Source organism: Peromyscus californicus, unplaced genomic scaffold (genome assembly GCF_007827085.1).
Source record: "Peromyscus californicus insignis strain IS unplaced genomic scaffold, ASM782708v3 Scaffold_5__1_contigs__length_169319896, whole genome shotgun sequence".
Lineage (NCBI taxonomy): Eukaryota > Metazoa > Chordata > Mammalia > Rodentia > Cricetidae > Peromyscus > Peromyscus californicus.
The window spans coordinates 26,337,995-26,363,905 of record NW_026294573.1 but is presented as its reverse complement, the minus strand read 5'-3'; the positions used below and the strand labels follow the sequence as shown (position 1 = coordinate 26,363,905).

Sequence of the window (25,911 nt, the reverse complement as noted above, 5' to 3'; positions counted from 1 at the left end):
AAGCCTCGTTTCTCTTTGCACTGAGGGGTACTGTGCCTTTGATTCAGTGGGATGCATGGGTCCCAGACAGGAAGCAGAAGTGGAAGAAATAAGGGCTGGGGTTCTGTTGTCCAAGGGGCTAGTTTGGTGAGGAGACCATCTCCATGGACATGGAGGCTCTGTTGGGTCGAAACAGCACTTCTCTGTTGCTGAGTGTGTACCAGAGACCAGGACCTCATTCTGGGGATGGGTGTGCAGAGCCTGGCCAGAGCAGGGTCCGTCCCCCCCGCCCCGCAAGGAGTTTAAAGAGAAATCCAGCCCAGCCATGCAGCTCCGCCTAGGATAGGATGGCCTACTGAGTGGACAGCTTCATAGGAAGCTATAAGTCCTAAACTCGAGACAGGACTGCCCTCCTGTTGGGGGATCCAGAGCCTCTTCCAACTCCTTTGCCCGGGTGAGTCAGGGCTGATCTGCAAGTGAGGGTATTCCATTGGCAGCTGGGTAGGGTGAGGGCCACTCACAGCTGTCCCTCATTCCCCAGATACGTGGGGTTGTTCTGCTCAGCCAAACAGAAAGCAATACCCTGCTATACGTTGTCAGATGAAAAGCTAGAACCCAATCCTTTGCCCATCTTCTGGAATACACATGGTCAGAAGCCGGAAGTAATAAGTTTACCTCTTTAGCAAGAATTGGTCTAACACCAAAGGTTACCGAGCAGGGGAAGCTGGGAAATCTGAGCCTCATTCCCAGGGAAGCATAGGTTTGCGGTCTGAATGCTCCAAAGGGGACCCTATTTATAAAAAGAAAGTGGGTGTTAGCCCAACATGAAAACATAAGCCTGCAATTCCAGCGCTTGGGAAGCTAAAGCAGGTGGATCAGAATTCAAGGGCTAGCCTTGGCTACATAGCCACCTTGTCTCAACAACAATAGGTCAACAACAACAAAAATAAAGCAAAAAACAAAAAAAGGAAAATGGAGGAGGGAGGAGAAGGAGAGAAGAGAATACACACATTAACCTGGAGCATCCTGTGGAGAGATGAACTGTCTGGCTACTGTTGCTTTAGTGTTCTGCTAATTGACACAGAGGAGCTGGTGGACCTTCTCCCAGATCCAGCACCTCCCACGGGGGCCCAGAGAACAGAGCAGAGGATGATGGGTGGTACTGGGAGCGAGGAAAAGGAGAAGAGAGATTCTAAAGCAAGCCAGTCTAAACAGGCTTGATCCATACTCACAGACAAGGTAGTGAACGCTGCTTTTCTCAATAGGAGGAAGCTTCCATGGTCTTTCCCCAAATTTTCTAGCGTGTTGTGTGTTTCCTTATGGGATTTTTTTTCTCAACCACTGATGTATATACTCTGCACTTGACTTATGTTTGGTCCTGGAATCAGAGCCAGGGCCTTGTTCACACTAAGCAAGTACACGCACGCTATCACTGAACTACACCCAGGCCCCTCAACCCCTTTGAAAAACATGTCTAAGTCACAGCGTTAGTTTCTTTTTTCATTGCTGTGGACCAAATACCTGGAGAAGCACTAGGAAGAAAGGGCTCGTTTGGGCTTACAGTTCAACGGGATACAGCCCATCACGGCAGGGAAGCCATGGTGGTGGAGTGTGAGGTGGATGGCTATATTAAGTCTCGTCAGGAAGCGTAGAGTAATGAATGCTGATGTTTAACTCGCTTTCTCCTTTATTCACTCTGGCCCATGGGATGGAACCACCCATATTCAGGGTGAGTCTTCCTGCCCTAAATTAAGCCAATCTAGGAAATCCCCAGATGTGCACAGATCATTCTAGAGCCTGTCAAGTTGACAGTCGATACTAGTCATCTCAGCTCCATCCTGCAGTGACTAAATGAGGCCCAAAGTGCCCGTGTGGCCACTTGGCTTGCATTTAGCATTATTTCACAATTCCCCTTATGACCCACTTCTTTGTGAGTTTTACGCCTGGACAGACTTAACAGTCCCTGGGATTAGGATGTAGAGTGAAGGAAGGTTGAGCACTAAAAACTCAGCTTCCCTGTGGAGTGACCAGAGGGAGGAGGTGGCCTTCCTGGAAACCTGCCTCACCTCATTCCCCTCAGGTTCAGCCGAGGATGCTCTGGGCTCCCATTCTGTGTCTGTTCTTCTCGTCCTGTGGTACACTCTTGTGAGCCAAGCTCTGACTCTTCCCCTGTCCATTTTCCTCATTCTCCCAGAGAAACTGCCCCAGCTCTTCTAGAGATCAAAATTTGTGAAGCATGAGAAGCCACGCCCCTCTGGTCACAGTCGCCAGATCGGCGAGTTAAACACTAAGGTGCCCCGGTACATTTGCATTACACGGATCCCATCATGGTCAGCACACATGTGGTTCAAACAGTGCAAGGGGTCTATTTATGTCTGAAATTCAAAGGTCACTGCTTGCCCTTCGTTTCATTTGGGAGCTCTGTTCTGGGGCCTGTGATGTTCCCTTGGTGGAACTGTCCCTAGAGAGTTAGAAGTGACAGGGAGGAGGCCATGGTGTGAGGAAACATGGGGGATTCTGTTCTGATGCCTTCTGTGGCCTCACTGGTCAGGGGACAGACACCTTTGAAGTCTCTGCTAAGCTGGGCCAGGGGAAGTGACCAAAGAGAGAGTTACTGATGTGGGCAGCGGCATAGAGTGCGTGTGTCACAGAAGGTCAAGGTCAGTGTATGACAAGGGCTGTAGCACTGAGGTCAGTGGCTTAGGGTTCAAGCCCTGGTCTGGATCTACAGTGTGGCCTTGGGTGCCACACTCCTCCAACACCCTCCATCCCAACTCCCCCAACCCCCGGTTCCTCAATCTCCTTGCCTATGGAAAGAGGACCGTTGTAGTATCTGTCTATGTGAGATCTGTGTCCAGATGAGGTCTGGTGACATGACTCAGCCAGTACGGATGCTTACCACTAAACCCGCTGACCTGAGTTCAGTACCTGGAACCCACATAGTAGACGGAGAAAGAACTGACTTTGAAGTTGTTCTCTGACCTCCACATGTGCCCTGTGGCATGTGGGCATCTGCACCCCCATGCACACGCGCGCGCACACACACACACACACACACACACACACACACACACACACACACACGTGTAAAAAGCGTCCAGATGAAGCTCTGAGCACTCCACCAGGTCATATTAAACATCCAGTAGGTGCAGCTCCTGAGGCTCCTCCTACTTCTTAGAATGCCATTCTTGGGCTCCCTAGATCCTCTGCTGTTCAGTAGAATGAGGTTTCTAAGCCTGAGCAATAGCAGTGAGAACATAGTCATATAACCCAGATCAGGCACAGGCCAGGCCAACATCAGTCCTTCAGGGGCAGGGTCCACAGCCTAGGGGTCCCCCGGCCTATGCTTATAAATAAGGTTTGACTGTAGTGCCAATGGCCGCTTTCACACCACAGGGAAACTGAGCCATTACAGCAGATGTCATATTTTGTAGCTGACCCTTACAAAAGAAGTTTGCCAACCTACCAGCACTAGTTTGTTGCACAGATATGTATAGACACAAATAATATATACGTATTAATATACATATATCTTGTACGTACACACACGCACATAGGCACACAACTGACTTGGTTTTCTCATGTATAGAATGTGTAATGATTTATCTTTATTTTTTTTTTTGGTTTTTTTTCGAGACAGGGTTTCTCTGTGTAGCTTTGCACCTTTCCTGGAACTCACTTGGTAGCCCAGGCTGGCCTCGAACTCACAGAGATCCACCTGGCTCTGCCTCCTGAGTGCTGGGATTAAAGGCGTGCGCCACCACCGCCCGGCATGATTTATCTTTAATGCACTCAATAGTAGTTGTTTGTCATGTAGTAAATCATATACTAGCTGTGTAAGGAACACTGATACAACTTCTGCCTCCCAGGGAGTCTAGAGTCATGTAAAGAAAACTCACAGGCTCTGCAGTAGTATTTGAATGAGTGAGTGAGACAGGAATTGAATGTAATGAAAACTCCAATGTAACTCCACAGAAGGCCTTCAAAAGCTCCAAGTACCTACTGTGTGGACTTATGTGAGTGTAAGACGAATTAAATGGCAGAGGAAGCCTGCTTAGTTAGTGGGCCAGGAGTTCTAGGATTGTGGGAGTCACTTACCAGAATCAAGCATTGGGACAGTGTTTTGGATTCTTATCAAGATGTGCTCTTGAACGATGTTTGTGGTTTATGGTAAGACACTTTATTAATCGGCATTCTCTAAAGAAATAGAATTGATAGAACAAAAAAATATACATACCTACATACACATGAAGGGATTTATTAGAATGGCTTACAGACTGTGGTCTGGGTAGTCCATAAAAGGCTGTCTCTCATTGGAAAGGCCAAGAATCAGGAAATTGTTCAGTCCAGTAAGACTTGATGTATCGGCAGTCTCAATCTGATGCTGGATCCTCAAGCAATTCTTAGAGAGCTGCTGGTCTTCAGACTGTGTTAGGATCCCAAAGAAGTAGGTTCTAATACCAGCAAAGGGAAGCCTCAGCAGCAGTATAGATAAACTTGTCGACAAGAAGGAGGGCAAGCAGGCAAAAAGCGCGAAGCTTCCTTCTTCCATGTCGTTTATGTGGGCATATTTCAGGTGGGTCTTTTCCTCTCAAACTATCCGATCAAGAAAATCCCTCCTATGTGTGCTCAGCTTGGGTTTTAGTTGATTCCAGATATGGTGACCCTGACAATCATGGTTAGCAATCTCAGACACCTAGGGTGGCAATTGGTGTTTCATAGAGGAAGTGATATGTACCTGGGGTTTTGAGAGGTGAGTATGTGTTTGCTAAATGGTGAATTGGAGAGATAAAGAAGGTGTTTGGGGTACCTGTGCTTTAGAATAGTGATGATGGAGGGAAGAAGGTGGGGAACAGGGAGGAAGGCAGGAATGTCTACAGGGGCCAGATGTCAGGTGGAGTCTCTATTTGGATTTATCCTCAGAGCAAGGAAAAGTGGCCAAAGGATCCTTTCTTTTCCTTTACTCCGTGTTAATCTTCCAAACCATTATTTTTTTCTCTAGTGAGTCATCAGGAGGCCAGAGGACCAGCCTTTGCTGGCATACTGTGGAGGGGTACTCTCCAGTGCTCCCTGAGGCACCAATGGGGACAGTGTGTCAGAAGCAGGGAGGCTGGTAGTGGGGAAGCTTGGTCCCACAGATCCGGGGAGAAATGGTAAAATTTCACATGAGGACGGAAGGGTGGGCCTGGTATGATGTTCAGAGAACAGGGTATGGCAGAGAAGTCAGGCAACTGTGTTGAGAAGGAAAGGCCCTGGGTCTGCTGCACAGGCCAGAGCCCAGAGACTCCCTCAAGCCAGGCTGACTGGAAAATGAAGGGGAGAAGCTGACATAGCTTGCTGTCTGTCTCAGCCCAGTCTTGCTATCTCCTGGAACTGAAGTGATGATTCGGGTTTGGGACCCTGTGCAAACATCAGGCTTTGTAAGAGTCTGAGACCTGTGACCCCACTGCCAAGGAAGGCAAAGATCACCAGCCCGAGTCATAAGAACAGGCTGGAGGTGGAGGACTTACATCTGACAAGGGTCAAGGGGAGCTGGACTGGACAAGCCCACTAATTTGTGGGGTCCTTGGCACCTCTGTCTTGGTTTGACTGACAGGATGAACAAGACCAAGCTCCAGGCCAATAGGCTGGATTGTCACCCTTGATGTTCCTGAGAGGACGGCATGAGTCCCTGGTCAGCATGTTGGGGCTTCACGCGGAATGGTCAGCACAGGAATAGCCAGTGGAGTTGGGAAGGATGTAGGTTGAGGGGCCAGGCACTGATAGGGGCAACCTTGCCTCCTGCCTTTTAGCCTGCCTTGCATATTTGGCATTGAGTCAGCACCCCATGCTCCCTGGCAACCATGTGTACCTCAACAAGGAGTCACAATGCTTCAGTCCATAGGTTGTTGGGAGGACTGGGTGAAATCATTAAGCCATTTAGTAAAATTTTACTAGAATTATTACACACCAAGCATTATTCTATGAAACCCAATAGAGAACAAAACAGGCCTCCAATGCCAGGTTGGAGTATGCTTTATGCAGGGTGACACCGTTAATCAGTGACTGGGTCAAACAAATGACCCAGCAGATGACATCTCATACTTGATGTTAATTTTATATAAACATATTAAATTATACGTGGGAATATATTACAGTTTGGGGTCTGGTGTTGCATACCTATAATGGCAGCACTTTGGAGGCAGAGACAGAGGGGATCAGGAACTCAAGACCATCCTTGGTGGCAAAGTCAATCTGAGGTCAGCTTGGGCTACATGAGACTCTGCCTCAAAAAAAAGAAAAAAAAAAAGCAAATGAAAGGGAAAAGTGAGGAAGAAGTCACATATATAGTCTATAAATTTTATATAAATATGTGATGATATCCAGTGTATCATATAGACATCTCTGATCCAACAGATGGCCTGAGATGAACGAAGCCATGGGTAAGTACGTAATGAGTTACATTCAGAAGTCCAACAGCTAAAATTGCAGGACTTGTGAAGGTCATGAGGACCATGGTGAGGCAGAAGGGCCTGCATCAAGCCAGTAATCAGATCTCTTCCATTCCTTCACCCCGACCCCTGGCCCTCCCAGCCCGGATGCAAACTCATCACTCCCACAGCGTCCTTTTCTCTTTGCATGCTGGGGGCTGTGGGGAGACAAGCTCCTTGACCCCCAGTCATTCCCAGCTCCTGCCACTTTAAGGCGTCAGTCACATGGCCATGGAAACCAGTCTGGTTACTTGATGGTAGTTAACACATCAAGACATACAGAGGGTGTGCATGGATAGAAGTTTAAGGAGTTCTTCATTATGCAATGGGAGCCCAAGTCTCAAATTAAAAATACAGCCTAGCATGATGCAGTCCTAGCTGTGATCCAACCACAGAGGAGAGCCATTGCCATACAATCACAGAGCATATTATGTTGATTGGCAAGAGCGGGGCTTGGTAGAAGGGCAAAATTCCCCGCTGCTAATCTACAACAGAACTCTTCAATGCCAAGCACAGCTTTAACAATGCCGCTCTGGGCCGTGTTGGATGTAAATATCCCACTCGTGATTTTGTAAGCAATCAAAGGGGAGTTTTCTAGACAGGAGAGCAAGAACGATTATAATGTCTATGTGGAAAAACTCAGAGAAAACAAAACAAATCAGAGAACCCGGTGCCTCCGAAAAACTGCTTTGTGGCTTATGTCTAATCCGTGTCTGTCCGAAGACCTTCATCAGACACCCAACAGAAGACTAGACTGTAGACGTTACCCTTGATATTATTTAGGGACAAATGCATAGGATGGGTACATTGGATTTTTTAAAATCAGATTACTAACTGTAGACACTCAGGTGATGACCTCTAATATCTGAAGTCCTCATCCCTAGAAGGATGCAGGAGGAAGGGAACTCATGTGGACACCTTGTGCCTCTGTCAGAAAGAATGTTAGCTTTTGGTGAACAACAGAGCTGGGAAGAGCTGGTTCACAACCAGGCTCTTTCATTGGCTGGGTGCATGGCACCTTGGCCAAGCTTCCACTCTCTGCCCAAGCACTGTCGTCTGTAAAGTGGGGACAACACACACATGCCCTATAGGTTCCTTTGCTAGATTAAGTAAACTTGTTACACAGGCCCCGAAGCATACCTAGCACTCAGTGGGTATTAGAAATAAAATTTTAACCTCCACGGCAGCCCTATTATGTGTCAAATTGAATTGTCTCTGAAAATCTGCCAAAGACCTGGTCCCCAGTACCTGGTCAAATGTGACCTTTGGAAATGGTCTCTGCAGAAGATGACTTCATGATGAGGTCATAAGGGTGTACCCTGTCCAGCACAGGACACGTATGACATAGACATCGTGCGAGGAGGGACAACTAGAGGGGCACATCTGCCCACTAAGAACTCCAGAGGTTGCCAGCAGCTAGGAAAAGTTGGGGGGAAGGGAAGACAGTCCCTACCCCCCACCTGCCCGGGCAAGGCTTCCTCACCGTGACCTTCTGTCCTCTAACTATGCAGCAATGACAATGACAGTCTGACTTTGTTAGCACCTAGTGTCGCTTTGTTACATCATCAGCCCTACTGGCTAGCATGACCTTTAGAAGACAGAAACTGCCCCGTTTCCAAATGAGGAATGGAAACCAAGAGAGGCCAGGGGTGCAGTTTGGTTCATCCCGCCAGAGGTGGAGGAGCTGGATTTGAACCCCGCTCTCTCTGAGCCCCCAAGACAGCTCACTCTCCTTTCACTGTGTGACCTCTCTGGATCAGAGGTTGGGATTAAAAAGGTGACGTGAGGAGTGGGCCCCATTCATTACAGCCTGGTCCCAGTTGAGACCCATTTCAGAGTAGTCTGATTAAGAACAGCTCATTAAGTAAGGAGCAGTAAGCATTTGAGAGTGACTTTTTAAAAAGAATCAACTTTTATTTATAGTGACGTTCCAGTCATTAATTTCAAAGGAAGAATGCCCAAAGCAGAAGCAGGTTCATTAAAATTTTGACATTAGTAATTTAATTAAATTGGGTCTTTGCGTCTTGTTGCGGAAAATGAAACGTTAGTTCTACACCGGTTCTCAGCCTGTTTGCCGTTGGTTCCCTCCCCTCCCCTTAGCTTGCTTTCTTCTCTAAATGTTTACCTGGCCCCCTCCGTTCCCAACACTCGCACACATATCACCTTATTGCCTGTGCTGTGAGCCAGCAGCAGGGCACCATGAGAAAGGCTGGATGAGTCCAGAGAAGGGGATCATGGGAAATGAAACTGAGCCAGCAGCAGGGCATATTCGGAAGGACTGGATGAACCAGCAGGGATTATGGGAAATGCTCAGTGAGCCAGCAATAGGGGGCGGGGCGTAGTCATAGGAAATAGAGCTGAGCCAGTAGCTGGGCATCCTGGGAAATGTTCAGAGAACCACCTGCAGGAAATCACGGGAAATGCAACTGAGCCTGCTATAGAGGATCATAGGAAACAAACAACGGGTCAAAAGTGAGGAATCATGGGAAAACAAAGCGGGCAGCAAGGGATTGTGGGAAACATCAGTGAGTTAGCAGCAGAGGACTGCGGCACACGATTCGTGATCCAGCAAGAGGTGATCATGGGAAACAATGAGCAAGCCGTAGCAGAGGCTCATGGGAAATGCTAACCAGGGGCAACTGTCAGAGTAGCAGAAGCAAATCCTTTTACCTCGGTCATCCAACGTGTCAGAGGTAGAGAATGCTTGGGTCCTTAAGATTTTTCCAAAGCAAGCCTCTGAGGATGGAGACCTGTTCTACCTAGATGACTGTACTCCAAGCATTGAGCACAGTCAGCCCACAATAAATTTCTGTTGATACATTTCAACCACTAATTATTGAACACAAATTTATGTCCCTTTAAGTACTGCTAGTCTCCAGGGTACACATGTGAGCCATCCCCAGACACTGTCCTCCTGGAGCCCAATAGGATGAAAATGTGGTATGTGCAGCTTTCATGAATAACCCCCACACCACCAACAACCACTGGATGTGTTGAGGGAAATGAGGCTCAAAGAACCCACGTGACTCAAAGTCAGGGGACAGTGATGGCACCTGGCTGCAGGCCCAGACAAGAATAACCCCACAGCCATTTCCTTCTGTGTAGAGCTGTGTCCTCACAGAAAGTGAGGAAAAGGGGGGTGGGAGGAGAGGAAGAGGAAGTTGGAGAATTCTGTCCTATAGATGGTTGAGATCACTGGACCGGGTGGAGAGGGTCTAGAAGGCAGGCACCAAGAGCAATGTGGGCAGGAAGTGGATGCTACAAGGGCTTTAGGGAATCCAGGGATCCAGCCGGCTCTTCTCCACTTTCCTCATCATGGCCCACTCCAAGACTCCTGACTCCCCTACATTATCTTTTTAGGGCCTTAACATATTTGTCCCATCTGCCTTGAAATACCCTTGACCTTGATAATTCTTGCTAGTCTCAAAGTTCTGCAGAGGTGTGACCTTTTCCAGAAGTCACCTCTGAGCCCCCTGCCTGGTCTGTCTCCTACCATACCATGTAGGCCATCCTTAATGGTGCCTGTGCCACCCAAGGGGCTGAATGGTAGATTCACTTGATTTGTGCTTATGTGTGTGCCAGGCTTTGTCCTAAGTCCCTTGAGTACCTGAGCTCAAATAGTCACCATGACCCTTTCAGGAAGGTGCTGTTGCTATGTCTACTTTAGCAGTGGAGAAACTGAGTCACAGATCAGTTCAAAGACTTCAGCAGGGCCCCACTGAGGCTCTGGAGTTTGCACTCTCTCCACTTTTATGTGACGGGCTTCTCAGGGGTGGCTTCATAAACAGTTGCTGGCAGGGGAGAGGGGGTGGAGAAAAACTGAACAGTGATCCCGTCAGGCTGGCGTCCCTGGTCATTGTTCTGTGCTGCTCTTCTGCAGTAGTGGGGGGAGGGGTGGCCTGTCGGTCAGGGGAAAGCAGGAGACTGCACAGGCCTAGAAGTGCTGCATCCTGCCCGCAAGACTGGCAGGTCGGGATGCTCTTGCCCTCTCACCAAGGCCGTTTGCTCTGGATAATGACAGTGCCCACGCAGGTGCTGTGATGGCTCTGGCTCTGGCTGCATACTGTACAGCCTGTTCCCAGCTCCCTGACCCCGCTTTATACAGGCCGGCTGTTGAGAACTCAAGAATTCAAGTTCATCTCCCCTTCTCTGGGCTTGGCCCAGCATTAACCAGCCCCTTTAACTCCCTGTACCTGCTCTACCACAGAAGCCTCTGCCATCAGATAGGGTGGCAGCCACAAAAGAAAGGACACCAGGTTTAAAGAGCAATGAGCAGGTAGCCATACTCTTTGGCTCTTGTGTGGGTTTTGAATCAAGGCAGGTATGCCCATGGGGTTAGTGTGCCCCCCTCCTGGGGGGACTCCCTTCTCTAGCAATGAGGATGGATGTAACTCACACCCAGTGCCTCACATGAACAAACTGAACACCTGGATGTTCAAGGAAAAATCCTCAACCTGCGACCTCTTGCCCATAACCCATTCTCCGGTGATTGGCAGCTGAGAGAGGAGAGCCGGTCAGTAGTGGCCAGTCCCATTCGGAGAAGAAGTGAGGTCCAGACAGGTGCCCTGGCCCAAGGGGAGTTGCTGGGATCTAGGGTGTGTAGGCTAAGCCCAGCTCACCGGCCATATCTTTTTCTCTTCACAGTTCTCCCGAGCCACACTTGTGGGAACCCGGGGAGGCTGCCCAACGGCGTCCAGCAAGGCTCCACCTTCAACCTGGGGGACAAAGTCCGCTACAGCTGCAACCCTGGCTTCTTTCTGGAAGGCCACGCGGTGCTCACGTGCCATGCCAGCTCCGAGAACAGCGCCACGTGGGACTTCCCTCTGCCTTCCTGCCGAGGTAGGTGATTAAAGAAGGCCTGTGGGAGCTTGTGGAGGCTGGGAGGGGAGATCCAGACTTCTAGTGGGATCTGTCTATTGTAGCTTGAGTTTTCCTGCCTGGCCCACAGTCAGTACAAATCTCTATCACCTGCCAGTCCCACAGCCGCTCAAACCCGACCAAGTAAACACAGAGACTTATATTGGTTACAAACTGTATGGCCGTGGCAGGCTTCTTGCTAACTGTTCTTACAGCTTAAATTAATCCATTTCCATTAATCTATACCTTGCCACATGGCTCGTGGCTTACCGGCATCTTCACCTGCTGTTTCTCATCTTGGCGGCTGGCAGTGTCTCTCCCCCCCCCCCCCCCCCCCCCCCCCCCCCCCCCCCCGCCTTCCACTTCCCAGCTTTATTCTCCTCCTTGTCCCGCCTACACTTCCTGCTTAGCCAATGGCCAATCAGTGTTTTATTTATTGACCAATTAGCAACACATTTGCCATACAGAACATCCCACAGCACTTCCCACCCTTTTTTTTTTTTTTTCAAAAAGGAAGGTTTTAAACTTAACAAAGTAAAATTACATATAATTTGGGAATTTGGGCGTAGCTTCTCTTACTACTTCCTGCTGGAGGGGGGCGCTGTATCTTATGGAGAAACAAAGAAAATTTTAGGATTATAGAATAGTCCATGAGGGTGTATCGTCTGAGTCAGTTGCCTTCAAATCGTTCTGGATGTTGGATCATCTGGGCCATGGTGTCATCGGAGACCTTTCAGGGGGTCTTGGCTGGTCAAACCTGATGTATCTTAATCTGGAACAAATCCATAGCCTCTGGCTTTCTGTGGAAACAAAAGAGACTCTTTTCCAAAGCAACATATCCTTATATCCAAATTTTGAAGTCAAGGTATCTTTAAAGTATACATATTGGTTTAACTCAGCTTCCTTTTCAATCAAATATCTCTCTGCAGTTAAGAATCCCAAAGACAACACAATCCAGATTCTCTGTGTAATATTCATCTTTACGTGGCTTATTTTCTATATTAATTTTACTGTCTCTTTAAAGACTTTATTTTTTTTAAACTATGTATTTCTTTATATAACTGTATATATCACCTTTTTTTTTTCTCTTTTAAGCCTACGTATATTTTACACACATTGTAAACTATTACATCTGAATCTGTCTTATTGTGTATCTCTTGCTTTAAACTGCAGCAGCTGTGGCTGCTGGCTCTGCCCACCTCAGCTTCCCAACATGGCTACGTTTACCACCAGCTCTGGGAGCTATTGTGGGTCTATGCTTTTATCCAAGCAGTGTGTAGACCAGAAACCTCTTTTTTTTTTGTACTAGCAAAGTCTAAATCCACCATGCATCTTAATGTGCCACTTGCAGAGGCCTCATTCCCACCATACTGCAGGTCGAGCATGCATGCTAGGAACCCACAAGTAGCTCAAACCAGCAGCTGCCGCTCATTTGAGAGAGACAGTTAGGAAGCTGTTTTTAGCTCCGTTTTAGAATCTTTTCTCTCAGTTTTTAGGTGGAAACTCTTGCCACAAGTTGGACGCCATTTGTAGCTTGAAACAGCCCCACGTTGGGTGCCAGTCTATGGCAGAGTTGCACTCTACCCAGTGATGCGTGGTTTCTCTTTTGTGGGAGTCTCAAACCCAGGAACACCAAAGGTCCCTGGGTCCCCAGGTGCTCCCCCAGGCTCCTGAGCCCCACCTGACTTCCTAGTCCTGGGATCTACACTCCCCAGGATGCTCCCACTGGTCCTATCTCAGAGGAGGTGTCTGCTTCCATCTTGCTAGACACCATTGCTGTCAAACACTCATCCACGGAGCATGCCCAGAAGATCCCTACTGGCCTTGTGCTGGTGCTCTTCCTTTTTCACCTGTCAGTTCAACTGGTCTCCCAATTTAAAAATTCCCTCCTTCCACCCTCTCACTACCCTCCAAACCCACCATTTCCCACAACTTGGGTGACCAGCTAGCCCATTTACCTAGGATATCCCATTTTTAGTTCTGAAAGCTTCAGGTACTAGGAGACCCACTCAGCCCCGCCCCCCGCAAGCCAAGACGTAGGTCACCCTGCTGTTCTTTATTGTTCCTCCCCACTCATCAAAGCCAAAAAAATGTCAGTCATTCCTACTTGATAAGAAGTCATACATGATCTTTTTTTAAGAGCTTAGAAAATACAGAAAAAGAGAAGAAGGGGTACGAAACAAATACATTTCAACCATAGTATGTGTGTGTATCACCTTCCATCATGGTGTGTGTGTGCATCACTTTCCATCACAGTGTGTGTGCATTACCTACATCACGGTGTGTGTGCACTACCTACATCATGGTGTGTGTGTGCATTACCTACATCATGGTGTGTGTGCATTACCTACATCATGGTGTGTGTGCACTACCTACATCATGGTGTGTATGCATTACCTACATCATGGTGTGTGTGCATTACCTACATCATGGTGTGTGTGCACTACCTACATCATGGTGTGTGTGCACTACCTATGTCGTGGTGTGTGTGCATCACTTTCCATCATGGTGTGTGTGCATTACCTATGTCATGGTGTGCTGGCATTACCTGTGTCGTGGTATGTGTGCATCACTTTCCATCAGGGTGTGTGTGCACTACCTACATCATGGTGTGTGTGTATCACTTTCCATCAGGGTGTGTGTGCATTACCTATGTCATGGTGTGTGTGCATCACTTTCCATCATGGTGTGTTTGCATTACCTATGTCATGGTGTGCGGGCATTACCTGCTGTCATGTGTGTGCTTTACCTTCCATCAGGGTGTGTGTGTGCATCATCTTCTGTGTTGTTACTTTGCTCATTGCTATGACAACATACCTGACAAAAACAGTTCACATAAGCAAGGCTTATTCTAACTGCCAGTCTGGAAGGATACAATCTATCATGGCAGGGAAGTCATGGTTACAGGAGCATGAGGCAGCTCATTGTGTCTGTAGTCAGAATGCAGAGAGAGATGAATGCTGGTGTTTTCTCTTTTTATTCAGTCTGGGATCCCAGGCCATAGGGTGTTGCTGCCCACACTCAGGATGAGTTTCCCTGCTCGATTAAACGTCTCTGTGAATGCCCTCATAGACATGTCCAGAGGTGTGTCTCCTAGGTGATTCCAAGGCTTGTCTAGGTGTCAATCAAAACCAACTGTCACACCTTCTCATTGTCTTCCATTGTGTACTAGGTCCGTTCCTATCTTAAAGTATGCACCTGGGTTGGCATTGTTATGCCTATAGGTGATTATTAGTTCCTCAAAAGAACATCTATCTTAGCTTGCTTTCTATTGCTATGATAAAACACCATGACCAGCAGCAACTAGGGGAAGAAAAGGGTTTATTTGGCTTACAGTTTACAGTCCATCACCAGAGGAAGCCAAGGCTGAAACACAAGGTACACACCGAGCAGGGGCCATGGAGGAATGCTGCTTATTGGCTTTCTCTCTGTGGCTTACTCAAACTGCTTGCTTTCTTATACCACCTAGAACCACCTGCCCAGGGGTGGCATCACCCACAGCAGCCTGGGCCCTCCCCTCCCACTACCCCAAGCCTAGCTCCTGAAATTGCTGCCAGGCTGGCAACCCATCCTGATCTCCTACCTTCTTCACTGCCGGCTAGCCCTGCACACTGTCCCCACACCATGTTGCCCCAGTCAAAAGGGAATTGTTCTGGCCCTTAGATCGCCTAGCTTTCCAATGGCCTTTTGCACTACTGACCACACTTTTCTTCCTAAACCCACAACTTCAAATCCCGTAGAATGAGAACCCACAGATGTTTGTGTAGGAGATCCGTTGACAGTTAAGAAATATCTGCAGGTAGCTCTTCTGCTTCAAGTCTGAATTTCCTCTCTGATGAATCTTTCCTCTCGAAAGACTAGCCCCAGGGCCAAGCCGCTCTCGCCTCCCTCCATCTGCACAGTTTATTCTCAGCAGCAGGGATGAAAATTACCTGGCATACATACCTGTTCCCTTCTCCCCACTCACACGACAAGACATCATCAATTGATCCCAACACCTTCGCCTGCTGGAGTCCATCTTCCTGCTGGAGTCCATCTTCCAACAGACAAGCCACCAGTCAACCCAAGTTTTCGCTTCCTCATGCTTGTATATTCCTCCAAGAGAACTGGTGTTGCCTTTCCTGGCAGAGCCCATGGGACCAGAGCTGTCACCCCCATCTTCTTAGGTCCCACATCTAACCCAGGATCTGCCTCTTTTTAGGAGGTTAGCAAGAAAGACCAAGTTGCTTGGGTCTGACATTGGGTCCCTCACTCAGGTGTGTGGCCCTGTATGGCCTGATCCAATAATCTACTCGTTGGCTTTTGTACCGCCTCTACCCAAACTTGGCCCTGGGGATGTCACCCTTAACATACTCTTATTCTGAGGGACATGTTAGAATTGTGGCCTGGTACTAGGACAGGAAATGGGGGAGTAAATGAAATTGCATGTCTCAGTTGTAATCCAGGAAGCACAGTCCTTTCTTAAGCACTACAGACATCACACCCTTTGGTCCAAGACAGGAACTAAATACGAATGTAATCCAAGTCTCATCTACAGAGCCCATTTTTGTCCTGTTAGGCAGAACTCCTCTGCCTATACTTTCTGGATTTTCCCTCAACTTCCTTCTTACCTAACTCGCAGCACTGGTTCTACTCTGGCAAGTCGGTTGGGAACTCGGAACATTTTTCTGGACCCTCCCACCTCCATAAAACCAAACCCTGTAAAGCTCGGGGAACAGAAACCCAGAGGCATTTGTGGGACCACATCATTCACTGAAGGGTGTCACAGTGCTGGGAACTTCCATCTTTTCGAAGCAGATGAGTTACCACAAACGTGTCGCTGATCCTCATGCTTGTGGCCTGGCCTCCCTGGTACTTCTGTCTGCTCTGCCTTGTTGATGGCAGCTTCCCCGAAAAGGCACAAGACACCAGCCATCTCCTCTTTCTCCAGCCCCTTCTGCCTGAAGGCTCCCTGCACTTGGCCCTGGTTCAGGACTTCCGTCCACTTTATAAGCACAAAAGCCTGGCTCCCTCCTGATTTTGAATTCTCTAACACTCCCCTCCCCTCTAAGGCATAGAGTGGCCTTTTCCTAACCAAAGAGAACCCCCCCTCTCTCTCTTTCTCTCTCTCTCTCTCTCTCTCTCTCTCTCTCTCTCTCTCTCTCTCTCTCTCTCACACACACACACACACACACACACACACACCAAGAAACTGGGGCTGGCTGCTAAATTGTCTTTTTGCAAACCCCAGTAGCAGAGGTAAGTCACACGAGTCAGTTCTGACTAGATCACCACCATCCACTGCCATCGTGTCCTGCCATGGGAGCGGGGGATGCCTGCTGACAGCAGCCACACCACACCTGGAGTATGTGAGTGTGGCAAGGAGAGCACTCTCTCCTAGTCTCTTCCATCTCCCTGCAGCTCTACACTTGATCACGATTCTCCTCTTCTCCCTGACTTGCATCCTGGAGCTCCCCATATCTCTTGGGATCTCTTGTCTTCGATATGACAGCCTGTTCAGAGTTCTGGCCCAGGTGGGAACGACACCACGACAGCCCCCCTTGGATGTGCATCACGCTCGGTTCATCCAAACTCTGTTTTTCCCAAACCTGCTCTTTTGGCCAATTGCTGTAGGTTTGTGAAGCCTCGCTGTCCTTAGTGGCCAAGCTGAGCCACCCATAGGTCCTGCCCCCACCTCCTTGTTCTGCTGCAGACTGAGCCCTCATAGCTGCAGGTGTTCCTTTGCAGACTGGCACCTACCAGGCCCTACCTACATACCATACCATCCATCCTCTATGGCCATGGAAGGCACAGGTCTGACCGAGTCTCTCCTTGCTCAGCATCACCCCAGGAGCTCTTCTTCACGAACCTTGACAACTTTTGTGTCTTTAACATGGAGCACAAGACCTTTCTAGAAAGAACTTGTCCCCTGCTCTTCAGTCTCCTCTGAAAAGAGCTCCCACATGAGCCACAGGGAAAGTGTCTCCATCTGCATACAGAAGCAAAGCTTAGGGCAGAGGCTCCCAACCGCCTGTGGGGCTGAGATGCCTTCGCTTCCTGCTCTCAGAATCCTGTGCCTCCCTCGTCATTACCCCAAGAGCTCTGCCTTTATTGATGTGTCCTCAGTAACGCAAGTGACCACCTGAAAGCAATTCTTTAGGCTCTTCTCAGGAGGTCAACTGCCCTGGAGCAAAAGTGCTCACTGGTTGCCCAAACCACATCAGGTGCCACAGCTGTACCAACATGGCTGGGTTTATGCTCCTGAAGGAGCCTCCCACACAGGGCTCTCCAGGGCTGGTATCATGAGTAGATTATTAGCCTCCCCAGTGGAAAGCTGTCTGCAAGTATTTGCTGAATGAGCAGCAGCCTGTCTAGGCCTTGTTCAGCATTAGTGGCTAGCAGGCATGCAACCAAAGAGGAAGCTTTCTGTGGGACATGTGGCCAAAGCTCCCTAAGCAGACTCAGAAGCCCTGATCTATCCAGAGTGCCACTGAAATGGGGGTCGGGGTCAGGGTGCAAGTCAGAGCACAAGCCGAGGTGAGCTATGGAGAAACTGGGTTCCAGGCACAGCAATCCTGAAGCTGACTCTCAAGGATCCCTCCTTCTGAGGATCTTGGCCCATTTGGGTTCTGTTCAGCTAGCGGAGAGCAGAAGGCAAGGCCTGTGATTTCCCTTGATGTGCTACTCTGGGCGCATTCACAAAGGCAGACGTCCCTAAGAGACACAAGCATGGTGGAAATTCTTTGATCCATAGCAAAGAAGACCATGTGTGTGACAGCAGCCGGCCTCTGACTTGGAGGAGCATCAGAGAAGAATTAAAGAAAGCTTTAGGAAGAAGGGGGGGATTTCAGATGTGCAGGGGGCCAAGAAGCAGGCGTCTGGGAGGAACTGGCTGGAGCAAGATGGACTTGGCCTTGGAGAGTCAAGCCAAACACTGCTAGCTGCCACTAGATCCCCCACAGGACAGACATTCAATCAGCAGTTTGGACAGCAGTTTCCAAGCTTTGGTCAGCATTTCTGGCCCTGGGGGTGGGGCGGTCAGTAACTGCAGACTGTAAAATGGGGCAGTATTTGGAATCAGACAGGTCCTAGCAACAGCAACTAGAGCTGTGTGGTCACTAGACTACAGCTAAACCTCTCTGAGCCCTAAAGTTGTCTATTCGCAATAGCCTTACGGGGCTACCCGCTAATCTTCACTCATTTCCTCAGTGATTTGACAACTTCCCATTAACGTGTCTACATACGGTGTACCAACTAGACATCATTCATCAACTGCCTATTGTGTGCCATCTAGGCATCGTTAATTAACGGCTTATTGTGCCAGGTATTGGTCTAGATTCAGAAAGCTACAGTGACGACGGAAGCAAGCTCAAATCCTACGAGTTCATGGAGTTTGTATCCCGGAAGTCAAGAGACAGGAAGTGGTCAGACGTCGAACAAATGCAGATGCGGATGAGAATCGGGAAGGCAGTGAGGAAGGCTCCTTTAGGTGGATGAAGCTTACCTCTCTAGGTGTGCTTCAGGAGAGGTCTCTTGGGAGGAGACCGGTAAACTGAGTCCTGAATGACAAGAAAGAGCCTATTGAGTACAGACTGGGCAAGAACATTCCAGCAAGTACAGAGATTGACTTAGAAAAGAACAGGACCTGTTAAAGGAACAGAAAATAGGCCTCTGTGCAAAATCGGAGTGAGGGGGTGAGTGGGGAGGGTAGCCTTGTGTGAAGCAGGGTGAAAAGGTGGGGTTAAGGTCAAAATTAAGGAGGCAGCTGGGGGTGGGAGCTTTAAGTGAAGGTCAGGCCCAATTCAACTTACTTGTTAAAAATAATGTATTTGTGTTTATTTTATGTGCTTTGGTGTTTTGCCCACATGTATGTCTGTGTGAGGGTGCCAGATCCCCTGGAGTTATAAACAGTTGTGAGCTGCCATGTGGGTTCTGGGAAATGAACCTGGATCCTCTGGAAGAGCAGAGGACTGAGCTGTCTCTCCAGCCCCTCAACTTACTTTTATTTTTTTTTTTTTTTTTTTTTTTTGGTTTTTTGAGACAGGGTTTCTCTGTGTAGCTTTGCGCCTTTCCTGGAACTCACTTGGTAGCCCAGGCTGGCCTCGAACTCACAGAGATCCGCCTGGCTCTGCCTCCCGAGTGCTGGGATTAAAGGCGTGCGCCACCACCGCCCGGCTCAACTTACTTTTAAAGAAAGGTCCCTGGAACAGGCAGGGAGATGTCTTGGTGGGTAAACTCTGTCTGGTAGAAGCATGAGGACTCCAGTTTGATCCCAGCACTCCTGTAAAAGCTGGGCCAGGCAGCTCACAACTATAATCCCAGAGCTGAGAAGGCAGAGACAGAGGGACCCCTGGGGCTCGCTATGAACTGTTTTAGACAAATCAGTGAGCTCCAGGTTCACTGAAAGACCCTGTCTCAAAAAATAAAACTAAATAAATAAGGTTGAAGAAGATCCCAACTTTGACCTCTGGCCTCTAAAAGAACCCACACATACAGACTCATACACATGCATGCATATTCCCTCTGGACACAAAAAGGAGAGGTGCTGTATTTGGGCAGGAGGCATAGGGGAGACAATTAGGAAGTAGCTGCTTCAGACAGGTTGGTGGAGCTGATAAAACTAGACCCAGGGTGGCCTTGGTAGAAGTGAAGGGTTGAGCATACAAGATCTAGGCCTCAGTTTGGAGTGTAGCTCATAGGCCTTGCTAATAAGCAAAGGTCTGAGGTTGACCAGAAAGCTCTTTCTGAAGTGTTGGCCAGATAGGGATGATGATGGGCAAGTTGAGGTCAACCAGGACAGGGTCAGGGGCCTGTGCCCTCCAGAATCTCAAGAACTAGTTTCCTCGGGGTAAAATTTGAGGGTGCTTGTGAGCTGGGGATGTGGGGATGTTTTTTCTCCAGCCAAAGGAGTCCTGAGCTAGCCACAACTATGCAGTAAGGACTTGATGGGAGGAGTCAGATGTCCTGTGCAGCAGTGCAGTTAGTAGGGGACCCGGGTACCATACATGGGGCCTGCTGTGACTGTCAATCAAATTCATCAGTTTGCAGCTGAAGTGAATTGCAGTGTGGACTGGTAGTAACTGAGCCTGAGCCGTGCGGTTGCAGCTCTTACAGACAACCTCCTGGAGTAGGACAAGTCATGGCATGGGGTCTGAAGTCCCATCCCCTGATCCAGGTCTACACTTGTATTAACGTGCTAAGAGGCATGGGGCCAGTCACTCAGTTTTCCTGTGTCCGTTTTCCCAGCAGTCATTGGGAATAATGGCACTACTGAGTTCAAAATGGACTGAGGTTCTGCTTGTAGATGCTTCTGGCAGAGGGCTTTGTTCCAGCTGCTACTGTGACTCTCTGCCACAGACACTGCTGGCCAGCATTGATTGACATGCTGGCCCTGCTTTGTCTAATTTAATCCCTACAGAAGCCTAAAGAGGCCAAGATGTTGCCAGTCCCTGTTGGGAATGAAGGGAAGGGGCCAAGGCCCAGAGACAAGGTGGGTGGTTCTGTTTATGGGATAGGAAGAGGTAGAGACGCTGGGACAGTCCAAGGCTTTGTTCATGCTGCCTATTGTCCTGACCACCACTGCCCCCCTCCCACCACCTCCAACTGTGGACAAGGATGTTGGCCATCTAGTTACCTCAGCAGGAGACTCTTAATCACAGTGACACATTGACTATGAAGCGCCTTCCCCTTGCTGGTACAGGGCTTGAGAGCTGGGCTCTCTGCATGTTGGGGAGGGGAGTGCTGGGAAGCCTAACATGTCTGCCTGAATGCAGCAGGATCAGACATTGTTTAGTGAAGCTTGTGAGGCAGAGAAACAGGTGTGGACTGGGGCAACTCTGAAGCCAAGGAGTCCTGGGTTCAAATTCTGGCTCTGGCATAGGTAGCTGTGGCTATGGGGCTGTTTTAAACTCAGCCTCTGTTTCCTCATCTATAACATGGAGATTGCCTTAGTTTCTCGTCAGTGGCTGTGACAGAGATACTCAGATAAAAACAACTTACAGGAGAAAGGGTTTCTTCTGGCCTGTAGTTCAAGGATACAGTCAGTCATAGCAGGATGCAAGTCAAGGTTGCAGATGCTCGAAGCAGCTGGCCACATTGCATCCACTGTTAGGAAAAGAGAGATGGATGCTGCTGCGGAATTCCCTGTCTCTTCTTATATAGCCCAGGATCCTAGTCTGGGAATAGTGCTGCCCACAGTCAAGTTGACAACTGACACTAACCATCACAGGGGTGACACGGCTGAATTCTTATGTGGCTTGAGGGTTCTCAGTGCACCGCCTGTCCCACGAAGGACACTCACAAGGAAGAGCTCCCTAATGCAGCCTGCACTGATCAGGTTCCCATCACTATGACAAATCCACGAGAGAAAATCCTAAATAGGTGGGAGGGCTTGGCTTGTAGTTTCAGAAACTCAAGGCTAAGGTCAGCTGACTCCCTTGCTTTGGGCTCAAGAGGAGGCAGAACATCGTGGTGGTGGGGTTGTGTGGAGGGGCCTGTTCACTGTAGACATCCAGGAGGCACGAAGATGGGTTCTCAGGGCAAGAGATGGCCATTTCCTCCAACTATGCCCCACCTCCAGAAGTGTCTATCCAATTATGAAGCCATTAGTGGGTCAATCCATGGAGGAAGGCGGGGCCCTTAGAATCCCGTCACCTCTTGATGACTGGCTCTCCTCGTTGGGGCCAAGAGTCCAACACGAGCCTTTTGAAGAATACTTGTGGAACTACACCAACCAGGAAGAGCTGCTGAATGTCACTCTCCCCTCAGGAGGCCCAGATGAGGGGACACTGTCTGTGGAAAGAATCTGGCTAATGACACTATTCCCATGAGCCTCTGGCTATTACCTAGACACTTCCATTTGTGGGTCCAGGAGGAGGAGTTATTTCTAGGGGCATGGATTAAGTGGTCTTTTTGTTTTGAATGACAGACGAGGGTTATGTAAGCCTTAGTTCACTATGCATACCTTTTCCAATGGTGCATCCAGCTTTAATCATGCACATGCCCACTTATGCATAGGATGCATAGGCATAGGATGGTAAATAGAGTTTTTCCCTACAAATCCATTCTGAGGACACAGGTTGCCTTACTGCACATACACCTAAAACCAGCTCAGACTAGATCATCACCCTGCCCTAGTTTCAGGTCCGGGAGGTGGTTAACTGCAACATTACTAAGGGTTTCTAGGGAGTGACAGGTCAGAATGGCTGACTACTTTGTTAGGAGAGGGTGTACATGCATCTCAGTGCAGGGATGGGGGAGGGGGGCATTTCCAGGTTTCTAAGTGCATTGTTGGGAAATGTGTGTGTGTGTGTGTGTGTGTGTGTGTGTGTGTGTGTGTGTGTGTGTGTGTGTGTGTGTGTGTGTTTCAAGCCACAGAGGTTTTGGGTTGCTGACTCTTCCTGTGTGCCTGCCTCAGGGCTGTACGTTTAGGGAGTCTAAGCCTTGCTACTTCAGTTTTCACTCTGGAGTTTCAGGATAGTGAGATCTCTCTGGGGTCTGTGCCATTTTTCACTCCTCTGAGGCCGGGACCCTGAGGCGAGGGATGGGGGGAAGGAAAGAATCTATGTAATCAGTTACGGAGATATTTGGTGCTTTGAAAGCATATGATGGGGAAGGTCTGGTTCTAGAAAGATCCTTAAAGCCGTGACCCTTAGGGCAGGCCAGACATCCCAGGGTGCTCGAAGGAGAGGATTGTTCTTCTCATTCCTTCCTTCACTGAGTCACTTAAGAGCTGACAGGGGCAGAGGGGACAGAGGGATGGCTTTCTGAAATTATAGTTAATTGGAGAGACTTCAGGAGGAGCTAAAGCCAATCATAAATAAAGTCATAAGCTTGGCAAGGCAAATATCAGCATGGCGCACCTGCACCCGGAACGCATGACTTGACGGCGGCGCAGGAGGCCCCCTGCCAAAGGAGAAAGCGCGGATGAATATTTTAGGGCTTGGGCATCCGCTGAAGGTCGTGTTTTACGACTCCAAAGTTGTAACTATGAAATACGACGTCTTGTTTAAAGTGTGAGGAAATCTCCAAACAGCTTTTACAGCATCTTCAATCAAAACAGGATGGTTCCAGAGCCGAGGGTCAGAGGAGCTCAGGACGGAAGAAAGACAAGTCTCTCTGAGCGCACAGGTGGCTCTGGTCTAAGGACTCTTCAAAACCCGGTTCCCGCTTTCGGCATGGTCCAGGAATTCCTGGCTAATTCTCGGACATTTGAAAGTTTTCCAATGGCCCAACAAGCCACTGTCAACCGGGGAAGGTCTTTAGTGTAGAGGAGGAGACTGGCATCCTGGTATAGAGACTCAGCTAGAACCCTGCCGTAGCCACTTCCTGTGTGGCCTTGACAGTGTAGTGTAACCTTCCTGCTTAGTCTCTTGGTCCACCAGATACTCGGTGAATGCCTGTCTCATGCCAAGAAATGTGCTAAGTGCTGGGCACAGAGCAGACAGTCTAGATAGGAAGTAAGCAATAATGTCATTGACAAAAAAGGGCGGAAGTAATGATAGGAAAGCATATGGCGTGTGTGATGGGAGTCGGGGGGATGTTTCTGGAAAGATCCTTGAGGAAAGTGACACTTAGACAAGGACCTAAAAGCTTAGGAGGAAGCTGGGCAGGCTCAACAAGAGAGAGAAGATTCCAGAAAGAGAGATATGTGGATTTTGGTTAAAGGATCCAAGAGGGGGCCTGTGCAGGGGGGGGGGGGGCAGGAAGCAAGGGAAGCTGGGGGCGGGCGGGGACTTTCCCTGATCCTGAGTGACAGCGGGTTAGGAATGGTTTTTACTGAGTGAGAGCATAGGGTCAGACTGGTACTCCTGTGTCCATCCAGCCCTGTCCTTATGAGAGGGGATGGGAGATCCGGCGGGAGATGGGGGGAGGAGCCATGGCTGAGGTGACTGGAGCACTGTGACCTCCAGGTGTGTGCTGTGGACGTGGGAGACACCAAGTAGTCCCCAGGCAGGAGCAGGCCCACCCCTGCAGACCCAGGTCCAGGACAGGATGCACAGAGGCAAGTTGTGTGAGCTGAGTGAGAACACAGTGTACAGGGGAAGTTGACATGGGGCTCTGAAGCCCTCCGCCCCAGGCCAGCATCCTCCTGTCCCCCTCCCCCCGACGCCCCACACCCTGGCCAGACAGCTGGGGACCAGGCTTAGGCTGAGACTTTGCAGACCCTGCGGCTCCCGACAACAGGGCAACCATTGCTCTGGCCAGGCTCCATTCCCACCTGAGCCCTTCCCCCTAACACACTCACTTTCTCCCTCTCCCCTTCCGCCTCTGCCCTCCTCTACCCAGGATCCACAGCGCCGGGCACCTTCCTGAGCACCAAGGGTGTCCTTCTACTCTGGGTCTGGCCCCTGACTCCATACTGAGACCCTTCCTCATGCTGCAGCTCTCCTTCCGTCTGCCAAGCGGAGCCCAAAGCCTTTGGCAAGACTCGGCGGGTGGGCTGGTTGACCTCCCCTCCCTCCCACTCTGACTCCTACGTCATGCACCCCATGTTCATTGTCCACCCTGACCCTCTTGCTTCTCCACACCCACTGCCTCCTCCTCCTCATCACTGTCTTCCTTCTCCATTTCTCGCTCAAGGCTGGGATGAATGTCCCTTCCTTCAGAAGTCCCTAGCCCTGGCACCATCCAGGTGAAGCCCTTTGGTTCCCTCCCCCAAGAACCAATCTTCTGCACCCACTCTATCTAGTGAACTCCTATTTATCCTACAAAACCCAGCTCTAATGAGGCCTATTCTATTTCTCCTTCCCAAGTTGACTCATTTAAGTAGCATGTTCCGCTATTTGTTTATGTCCTTAGAGAGTGAGCTGTCCTCTCAGGAGACCAGACCTGTGACAGTTTCTCACACAATCACATGCCAGGGTCTTTTCTGCCCCAATGGGTGAAACCAGGGCCCAGAAACCCTACCACTCACAGGAACCTTTTATCTCTCCCCACAGCGGATGATGCCTGTGGCGGGACCCTGCGGGGCCAGAGTGGCATCATCTCCAGCCCCCACTTTCCCGCTGAGTATCATAACAATGCTGACTGCACATGGACCATCCTGGCTGAGCTTGGGGACACCATCGCCCTGGTCTTTATTGACTTCCAGCTGGAGGACGGCTATGACTTCCTGGAGGTCACAGGGACCGAAGGCTCCTCTCTCTGGTGAGTTCCCTGTCAGTCCCCCTCCTTCCCGAGTGGCCTCTGCAGCTGGGGAGGACCGGACTGCCCAAGGTGTCCTTTGCATCCTCTCCCTGCCCCCGCCGGCTTGTTTTGAACCCTAAAGTCTTTGCATCTCATCATAATGAGAAATCACTGCATGATTTTGAAGCGGAGCTGCATTTTTACAGGGATTTTCATATCTGATTCAAAGTGTGCCCTTGCTAAGGAGTTTAAGGATGGAACTCAGTTAAGAAACCTGAATTAAAGCTAAAAATGTTTTGGTCTCATGACATGAGCCCTGGTAGCACTGTGTGGAATCTTGTTGCATTTCTGGATGACACAGGCACCTTCAGGGGCCGTTGCTTTTCCGAGCACTGCTGGGGCCTGGAGACGTGGGCAGTGCATGTAGGGGGAGTAATGAAGGGACTCACCTCCCTCTTGCCAGCTGTGCCAGTGGGCTACTCTTCTTCGTGAATATCCC

At 49.4% G+C, this 25,911-nt stretch overlaps 1 protein-coding gene across 1 annotated transcript in view; it reads left to right on the top strand.

The window, feature by feature from the left end:
- Nucleotides 1–25,911, top strand: part of Csmd2 (CUB and Sushi multiple domains 2) — a 573,936-nt gene that overhangs the window by 201,546 nt on the left and 346,479 nt on the right. Inside the window, 2 exon segments of the mRNA XM_052718591.1 lie at nucleotides 11,094–11,288; nucleotides 25,226–25,433. Of these exon segments, the coding sequence (XP_052574551.1) occupies nucleotides 11,094–11,288; nucleotides 25,226–25,433 (403 nt within the window).